Raw genomic sequence first — 10,000 nt, 5'->3', positions numbered from 1 at the left:
GGAAAGGAGTTAAGAGTTGTTAAAAGCAAGAGAGCAAAAGGTCGGTTTTTAAATTAGACTTAAAAACTGGCAAGGACTGGTAAGGACTTAGTATGGGGTGGAAGGGGATTCCATGATTTAGGACCAGCAACAGAGAATGCACGGTTGCCTTTTGTTATGGAAGGAGTCGTGCATAGACACGTGCGCTGTGTGTGTGTGTGTGTGTGTGTGTGTGCACATACACACACTCACTCAGTCTCCCTTCCCCCCCCCCCCCAAACACACATACACATACGCTCACACAGACACACTCCCACACATACAAATCAAATATATAAAACACACTTACAACACTTACAACACACACACACACACACACGTCACACACAGAGCGGCCTTTGTTTGGTCGTGAGTCATTCTAGAAACAAGTGGAATCCCAAACAAAGGCGGCTCTAGGACCCAGCGATGCCCGACCGGCCGTTAGCGTCAACGGGCCGGCTTGAGTCACCACTGCACACACACACAGCGAGCGACAGACACACATGTGTGTGCGTGTCTGTGCATTAAAACTGTGAGGTTATGCACATGCATATGTGTGTGTATGTATCTATATATGCATACATGCGTGTGTGTGTGTGTGTGTGTGTGTGTGTGTGTGTGTGTGTGTGTGTGTGTGTGTGTGTGTGTGTGTGTATCAATCTCTATAAATGTGTGTGTTTGTACACTAGTGTGTGTGTGTGTGTTGAGGGATTGTCTGACTGCATCTCAGACCCCCCTCCCCCCCCCCCCCCCCCCCCTAAACTCGGGGGTTGGGGGTGGGGGGCGGGGGGGGGGGGTTCATGGCGCCGGGGAGACTCCTGAGCTCTACAGACGTCTCATTCAGCCCGCGCCCCTCACCCAGCGCCTGGCCCTCCACTTTCCGTCCGCAGAGCGAGAGTCCGTCTCCCCGAACAAACACTCCTCTCTCTCTCCCTCCCTCTCTCGCTCGGCCCGGACCTCATAAAACCGTGTCTGTTCCTGACGGGAATCCCCACTTTAAAAAACCCCACCGGAGAGAGACGGAGAGACGGCCGAGGGATAGCCTCACCTCGCTCTCCTCGTCTCCTTCCTCCTCCTCCGCCTCGTTCCCTCTCTTCTCCCGCGCCTTTCGTCTCTCACCTTTCCCCCAGTTTACCGGGCTGCTGATGGAGAGGAGAGATTAACTGCATCCATGTGTACTCATGTATTCCTCCATCCCCCCCCCCCCCCCCCCCCCCCCCACCCCCCCCACCCGCCATCGCATGCAGAAATAGACGTGAGACAATTTAAATAACTCACATTGACTAAAGTGTTGCACAGCTCAGAGCAGGCGAGTGAAACAGGACTTAAAAACAAAACTCCCACATGAGCATCAATACACACACAGGCTCGAATCGACAAATCACAGGCTCGAATCTACAAATCACGGGCTCAAATCTACAAATCACGGGCTCAAATCTACAAATCACAGGCTCAAATCAGTCTGTCCTTGGCATCGTGACATTTTCTATTGAGGTCAAGGAAAGGAGGTTAGTAAAGGACATAGAACATACAGCTGTGTGTGTCATAGAAACGGAAGGAAATGTTCTTCTGCAGAACGATTCGACCAAGGGGAAGCATGTAAATAGAGAACATAATGGGACTGAGAATGGAGCCATGTGGGACTCCACAGGAGAGACTAGTTTTGAGGACTGGAAGAACTGCATACGCTGAAGGAGAAACTTCTAGTGCCGAGATGGGATGTGAGCCAGATCACGGTGGTGCCACCAACACCAACCTTACACCGGAGACGGCCCTTTCAAATGTTGTGATCCAGTGTACTGAACACTGAACGAGGTCAAGAAGAACCAGGGCCGCGCAGTCTTTCGTCCCCATAGCGGTCAGCGCGGACACGGGCGGATGGCGGTGTTTACATCACGTGGACCAAAAGGTGGACCCCTGGCGGATACAGGAAGCATGACTCCAGGGGGGGCGGGACTTCCTCCTCCTCCTGAGAGATATCAGTTTCAGACGCTTATTCTGAAAGCGACATCTCTCAGGAGGAAGTCCCGCCTCCCTCCCCTGGCCCTGGCCCGTCAACGTTCAAAGCGTCCCCCCATCCCAGATATCCTCTCTTCCCCTCCCGTGGGGTGGGAACGCGCAGGACCGAGGCTACGCCAAACATGTTGGTTTAGCGCTAAGCTGCGATTAGCTGGGCGGGAACAACACCCCGGAGGAATGCCAGGAATTCACCAAAACACCGTTCAGCTCATCCCCGGCCGCTCATTGTCCCTCATTGTGGACGGTGTCCCGGCCGCTGGGGTCTTTTGAAAGGACAACAGAGTGAGAGAGAGGGGGTCTACATTTCTGTGTCTAGTTGTAATGTGTCTTATTCCACAACATCACTGAATACTAATTGTGTTTTTGTATTATTGACTGATTACATTTTGAAGCTGAATTCATAGCAATGTAAATGTAGTTTTTCCTTTGACATAAATACATGAATTCATTTAATTGAGATAGGTTAATTTAGTTTGTGGGTGTGTGAGTGTGAGTGTGCGTGTGCGTGTGCGTGTGAGAGAGATAGAGACAAATATAATATGGCTATCATACAATGTCATAGCAGTACCCTAATTGATCAAAAACACCTAATTAGACCCAATTCACAGAATGCTTAATCAAAATGCCAACACAGTTATCATGACAATGGAGTACAATGGTTGTAACAGGCATTGAATTAAAGGAATTACATCCTGGACTTCATATCTAGAGGCTTGAGAATGAGGGTGTACAAGTCTTCAAATGATAACAGCTTAGGAGTGTGCAGTAGTAGTAGTAGTAGTAGTAGTAGTAGTAGAAAATAATTAAATAGAGATAGAGAATAGAGAGAGAGAGAGAGCAAGTGAGAGAGAGACAGAGAGAGGGATTGAGAGACCTTGGCGATGTGTTTCAGGTTCAACTGCTACATAACTAAAGTAGTTAGTAAAGTAGAGTTAGTACATTTAACATATTTTAGAATATAATTGTGTTAGTGTGAATCATCCCTTAAACTTTTCCAGTGAGTGACTCATTCACATCTCCTAGAGAGGGTGAGAACACGAAGAAGATAGAATACGTTTGTTTCCCTCAATAAGAACACACGGTGTTTGTCACCATCTCGTGGACGTCTGGTGCAATTACAATAGTTTTTAATTTTATTCACCCTGAACTTTTCATAGAGAGGTCGTCATCAGACTTAACCAATGTTGAGCTGAGCTGCCTCTCAATCGGTATCATCACGAATACCTTGCCTTTGTTTTACTTAACTTTATTGATATCAATAGTTTACACTGGTAGGCCTACAACACAGAACTGAAAATGCACATTTTAGCTATTTATTTTTGTCAGGCGTAAATTAATTCACTCTGACCCAGTAGCATCCAAATACATCATTGTATTCAACAATATCACAGATGTCATCTTCGTTTTGGCGCCGCCTATTAATTTAAACTCTTTTTTAAACATTTCATTTACCGGGAAAAGCTGAGCCAAGTACCAATTGAAAAATGCTTATTATCTTCAGTGATCAAAAGTGGGTCAAAAGTGAATGGGATTGTGCTATACCTATTCATCCAGATGGCTTCCAATTGGGCCCGGAGTCCTGACTCATTGTATATGGCTGGAGATAGTGAGACATCCTACTACTCCAATACTCTCAATAGCAATCCATAGGATGCCTCTTAGCATACAGGCTTCAGAACAAGGCGGAACCAGTGGGAACCAGCGTGACCCAATGAATGTTTGCGGTGGCTTAATGACCTACTAGTTGTTTAAATTTATTTTTCATTTCTTGTGCCCCACAATCTGGGAAGGACACTAGTCTTAAACCAGAGAAGCTAATTCAACTGGGCCGTTCTGAAGTGGTGCCAGCCAACCTGTGGGCTTTGGACTCGGAAGGCTGTGGACTGAGAGGGCTTTTTACCCCCATTATTGTAAATTATCCATTTGTGCCAAAAGTAACTACAGGAAATCGCAGATTTGACCCTCGCAGGTGCAGAGTTATAATCAACGAGTTGTATGTGAAATTACGCAAAAATAAACATTGTTGTATTTTTGAGTGTGTAGTGCAAGTTTAGTTTTTAAATAAATGTACACATTTGAGAATCACATCACAGATTGGCAAACCAATTCACAGATTTACATCTATTCTGCAATTAGAAAAAACTATTAAAAACAAAAAAGTAAAAAAAAACTTTCAGTTACGAAAATTGGGACTTCCCGAACGATGCTTCCTATATCCTATAGGCCTACTCTGTCTGGCAGGGAAGGCGGAGAGCGAAAGTTCTCTGAATGGTCGAGTCTTGGACATGGAAAGAGGTTTGTAGACTGATTGACCATCGCTGGGCCGCAGTGAGACCACATTGATGCCGGTCATGAAGAGGCCCAGGCTCCCTTTGGTGCATTGGTTTCATCTCACCTTCTCAAATAGCAGCCAGCTCCTTGATAGTCCGTATACTCCACCAAGCCATCGAAACACAGCGACGGAAACAGGAACACATCAACCCTGCCTGGACACTCCGAGGGGGGGGGGAGAGACGGCCTGTGTAGATAGCTTTACTGTTTAACTGTTTGACCCTAAAGTGTTTACTGTATTATGAGTGGGTCTCGCGGGATTTAACTTCACGTGTTTTGGTTGTGATTACCGGGAACTGGTTATGAATGAATTCGATGTTACACTGTGGATAACAATAAAGAAGATTCTACCTTTACCATTCGGACACGTATAATAACAAAACAACAGCCTGGTTGCTCTCCAACCTCAAGCCACGAGGGAAAAGATACAGCAAAGGAGGAGACCTGAGCTTTCACCACTAGATGTAGTGGTTTAGACGCACGCATGAGTTAGGATCCGTGTGCCTCTCTCACTCAGGAACAACGAGGTGCTTGTTTGTTAAAATATCATATCTTCTACCAGGAAGACAACGCGGACAAACCAAAGCATCGCCTTCTCCGAAACAATGAGGACGTGCTCAGGGAAACGTATTCCCAGATGGCCCCAGATGGCGTGTTGAAACACAATTCAACACATCATTACCAAAGCGCCATTAAAATGCTGAGTCAGGATGCCGAGGCTTCAGGCATGCATTGCTTTATTGAACTATTGACCGGCAGACTTAGGACAGACAGACAGACAGACAGACAGACAGACCGACAAGTGCTTTGATGGGACCAGTACAACCAGTTTGCTTTGAGGTCCATATAGATTAATTCAAGTCGGACCTGCTTTGAAGGGGCGGTAACATCATGTGTCATTATAACATTATCAGTCCTTAGTCAAAAAGAACACACTAAAATATTGAACTTCCTCCACAGTTATTTGCATTCATCATCCGGGAGTAGTTTACAGTTTACATAACCTTTACTTCCTGATTCAGTGAGTGGTAAACACGCCGCTAGTTTCGCAGAAGAAGGCATGATACACAGCAGAAACCGTCAGAGAAACAACTTCCTTCCCAACATGCACACCAAACAGCCTCAGTCAGATTGGAGGATGGGGTGCAAGGAACGGGCGTGGCTTACAGAAAGAAAAGCCTGTCCGTCCCTCCTGTTGTTGGGGTGGGGTAGTGACTCAGGCTTAGCCCCTTTGTGTACAGGCAGTGGCACTGTCCAGTAGTAGTCTTCTTCTCTAGGTAGAGCACATTCTACACCTTTAGTCTATCGATTCTGGGAGGTTGCACGATATCACAGTCTAAAGTTTCTGCAGCATTTCGACACCATTGAAAGATACACGTACATTTTAAAAAACAATTCAAAAAACAAAATCCAGTTCAACTTCTACTCTGATGCGAGAGTTTGAATCCCGTGTGTAGTCAAACAGAACGGAGCACATTCAATGGTGCCACTGTTGCATTTCATAGACGTATAATAGCAGGGCCCTAAATCATATGAGCCTGTATTACAGTAGCCCACATGAGGTTAAAAATAGCATTTTTTTTTTTCAGTCAAATCAGATACAAATGCTTACATTAACGGAGGTTCACATTGTGTTCATGCTGTGAAAAATTGTTTGCAGAGGTGCAGAGTGTCACATACAGACAGCTATCAATGAAGCTGTCAAACAACGTCAAAAAGCAAATGAACAAAGCTGTACAAAAATGCAAAACTAACAAAAGATGTGGCATCATTAAGCTGCATACGTAAAAAAATATGTTTTGTTTATACATCTATATAGATAATATACAAATAATCCATAGAAACCATAAATATAGTATCCATTGCCATAAACATCCAAGTCGCATAAATACTCTAAAAATACTAAATTATGTACATTAATTTCCATCATTCTTTGCAAGTGGTGACAAGAAAATAGGACGGCAGTTCCTGTTTTGAAATGGTTGGGTCCGTGGTCCTCCAGGAGAAGGACGGGGGGGGGGGGGGGGGGGGGGGCCACCTCAGGAGGGCTGGGGGCACGAGGCGGCGAGCTGTGGGGGGTTTGTGTGGTCGTTTTGTACCTTGGAAAGGCCTTTGAAGGGACATTTGGTCCAGGACTGCGAGTCTGTGTAGAACTGCGACAAAACAAAGAAAAAGGAGACGGGCTTGGTTAAGGAAGTCTAGTGTAAGTGTAAACGTATAGGGTCAATGCATCTCATGTCGGGACTGTGTAAGTTAGGCGAAAATGCACTTCCTGTGATTAGTTTGGCTGTTAAACAAACAGGCCACATGCTTTGATACATAATACCTATCTGTATGATAAATAGTAGTAGTTGTACAAAGCAGTAGGAATACAAGTATAGGCCTACCAGTATAAGTAGGATAATTACTATGGTAAGCATTAGAATGATATAGTACAAGTATGATACATGGTTGTATAAGTATGATATAGTATAGGTATGATACATGGTAGTATTAGTATGATAAGTAGTATTAGTAGGATACAGTATTACTACTATACATAGAAGCATTGGTTTGATTATAATAGTATAAAAAACAATGCTTAGTAGTAGTAAATATTAGTAAGTATTAGTATGATAATAACAAAGGTAAGACATGATTTGCGGTTGCATTTAAAAATAAAGGATTTTTTTAAACGTGTTAATGAAGTTTCAAGGTTAAAAAAAGGCTGATAGGAAAGGACTGCAAAGACTGAAAAAATATCTAAAAAGATAAATAATAGTGTAGGATGCCAAGCACAGATTACACTTTAAACGTGGAACGCTGTGAAACATTGTGGGAGGAGAACTGTCTGAAAAGTTTGAAAGAACAGAACATAACAGAGCAGCTGAGATCAGCCGGCTGCCCTGCAGTCTTCGTCTCTGACACAAGCGTGACACGAGGAGAAGTTATGCAATCTGCTATTGATCTGATATCTCCAGCAGTTCCCCTCAGGCTCACACACCATGCCGGAACCTGGAAACCATCTCCTCACCCCTTCTACGGTTCTTTTGGTTTTACTTTTTCCCCCGCAGTTATTTTGTGCGTCAAGTATTTGTACTTTAAATGTCTTCTTGTGGTTTAGCCTAGCGTCTACCTGGAGTATGCTGAGATATCATCACACCTGCTGTATCTGCCCGCGGCGGCACTTTCATCACCAACCTAATCAATGCTGCGTGTGTCTGAGCCTTGACGTTGGATGTGATCAAACTGATCAAACTGGAGACTGCAGTCATGCATCATATTCTACGTGTCACAAGAGCAGAATGAGAATACAGATGAAGGGTTTTTAGACTCACCTTGACACAGAGACTAGGGTCGGCGGCCACCTTAGTGAACGTCACCTGGAACACAACCACCAATGAGGTTAGGACCCTAATACACGAAGGCCAATGAGGTTATGACTCTTAAACATACCTCTTCAATGTGGGCGGGTCGTCATTAGGTTTTAATCACGGGAGACGCGCTTTCCCGGGAAATCTGAATCTGATCAAGACTATTTCCTGATTCCCGGGAAAGGTTATGATGGGAAATAAAATAAAATAAAAAGCGCAATGACTGCGCGTCTATTGTTGTCATACGGTAACGTTGATGGAGGCGAAACTCGAGCCCTGGGAAAGGACACTGAAACGAAACAGAGAGACGCTGATCCTCCGGAGCCGGTCCGTGGACTCCAGCCACACCGGACACACACAACCACGCCGGACACACACAACCACGCCGGGCACACACAACCACGCCAGACACACACAACCACGCCGGACACACACAACCACGGTCAGCCTAACTCTAGCCCCGGGAAAGGAGCGACACACACGGCGAAACTCTGATCAGTGTCCCCCTCGGGAGCGGGTTCGTGGACTCCAACCACGCCGGACACAACTTAACTTTGAGTGATTATTCCCGTTTACAGCTGCTGGCCAATCAGTGGCCAGCAGCCTGTTTACGTCACACAAAAGTACCTACTCCGCTCGCTTGGAACCTCGACGGAGGTAGTACTAAAAAAAAAGTACCCGGTACTAGGTACCGGGTACTTTTTTTGCCAATGGAAACGCAAAAAAGGCGTGGCGAGTCGAGTCGAGCTGGTACTGGGCGGTGGAAAAGCGGCATAAAATATGACGACCAATGAGGTTAGGACTCTAAAACACGACGGCCAATGAGGTTAGGACTCTAAAACACGACGGCCAATGAGGTTAGGACTCTAAAACACGACGGCCAATGAGGTTAGGACTCTAAAACACGACGGCCAATGAGGTTAGGACTCTAAAACACGACGGCCAATGAGGTTAGGACTCTAAAACACGACGGCCAATGAGGTTAGGACTCTAAAACACGACGGCCAATGAGGTTAGGACTCTAAAACACGACGGCCAATGAGGTTAGGACTCTAAAACACGACGGCCAATGAGGTTAGGACTCTAAAACACGACGGCCAATGAGGTTAGGACTGTGAGGGAGACTGACCTTGCTGGTACGGGTGGTCTGGGCGGCGTGCGGGAGGTCCCGACAGACTCCGTCATCCCTCCCCATCCGACACAGCGACACCACCACGTCCACCGGGCACGCCGGTTGCCATGACAGCTTCTCTTCCATCGGGTCAAAGATCACTCCGAACCATAATTCGTCCTTACCTAGCGCCGGGGGGGGGGGGGGGGGGGGGGGAAACGAAACGGACGGTAAGTATGCAGGTTGTTCTTTCTTAATCCTTGGATTAATTTATTAATTTTACATTTAGAAGACGCTTTTATCCAAAGCGATTCACAGTAAGTACATTTATCAGAAGAAAGTGAACTGTCGGTACAGTAAGGACATTCATAGAACCAAGTGCCGAGCACTGACAATCGTTAGGGTAACCCATTCCAGGTATACGACAAGATAGCTAGGATAAGATGCTGCGCAAAAGCATTAAAAGTATTATTTTTGAACGTTTTTACAAGTTACATTTATGTAAAGACAGGAGAGACAGGGCTCAGATTTTAAGGGTTTGAAAGGACAATTAATAAAATAGTTTAGTAAAACTTCAACTGAGGGTCAATACAGAAAATGAGCAGTGCTAAAAAAAAAAAATATATATATATATATATACACTTTAAAATCTAGAGTAATACTGACTTTTTTTTTTGTCTTTGAAGGGGCAGACTCGGACCCTGGGAGCGTCCATCACTGCCGACCAGCCCTGTGGGAGAGAGAGCAGCGGTCAGACTGGGGGGGGGGGGCAGGTGGAGGGGGGAGGGGGGTCTGGAGGGGGGGAGGGGGTCTGGGGGGGAGGGGGGGGTCAGGTGGAGGGGGTTCGGGGGGGGGGTCTGGAGGGTCTGGAGAGGCTTGGCCCTCGGGTCGGCACTAGAAGATGAGGTGAGTGGGAGCAGGTGTTTGTCTTTAAAGCACAGGTTGGTTTGACAGCCAGTCGAAAGGTTCTGGGTTCCAACCCCATTAGCTCTGTAGGCCTGGCCTGGGAGGGGGGGGGGGGGGAGGGGGGGGGTCTATGATCATGAAGAAGAGTGTAGAAATAGCCTCACCTCAATGCAGAGGCAGGGCAGTGGTCTGGAGAAAGAAAGAGAAACCTTCTTCACTGCCTCCTCCTTCTTTATCTGGAGAGAGAGAGGGAGGGTTAGAT

The 10,000-nt window shown here is 46.1% G+C and overlaps 1 protein-coding gene and 1 long non-coding RNA gene across 2 annotated transcripts; both read right to left on the bottom strand.

Moving 5' to 3' along the window:
- Positions 1-6,403: 6,403 nt before the first annotated feature.
- On the bottom strand, positions 6,404-8,904 carry LOC311373524. The gene is made up of 3 exons (XR_014642302.1): positions 8,851-8,904; positions 7,686-7,730; positions 6,404-6,521 (listed from the first exon to the last, which is right to left on the bottom strand). It is a non-coding gene; the product is annotated as an uncharacterized lncRNA (long non-coding RNA).
- Positions 8,905-8,913: 9 nt separating this feature from the next.
- On the bottom strand, positions 8,914-9,980 carry LOC311373525 (interleukin-17 receptor E-like protein; the record flags this gene model as incomplete). The annotated part of the gene is made up of 3 exons (XM_084490273.1): positions 8,914-9,017; positions 9,499-9,562; positions 9,903-9,980. Coding segments are annotated over 3 exons (246 nt in total), but the record flags the coding sequence as incomplete, so codon positions are not given.
- Positions 9,981-10,000: the final 20 nt, after the last annotated feature.

Source organism: Micromesistius poutassou (genome assembly GCF_964030765.1).
Source record: "Micromesistius poutassou genome assembly, contig: SCAFFOLD_5465, whole genome shotgun sequence".
Lineage (NCBI taxonomy): Eukaryota > Metazoa > Chordata > Actinopteri > Gadiformes > Gadidae > Micromesistius > Micromesistius poutassou.
Note: the sequence above shows the minus strand (reverse complement) of the source record. Positions and strands in the feature narration are given on the sequence as shown.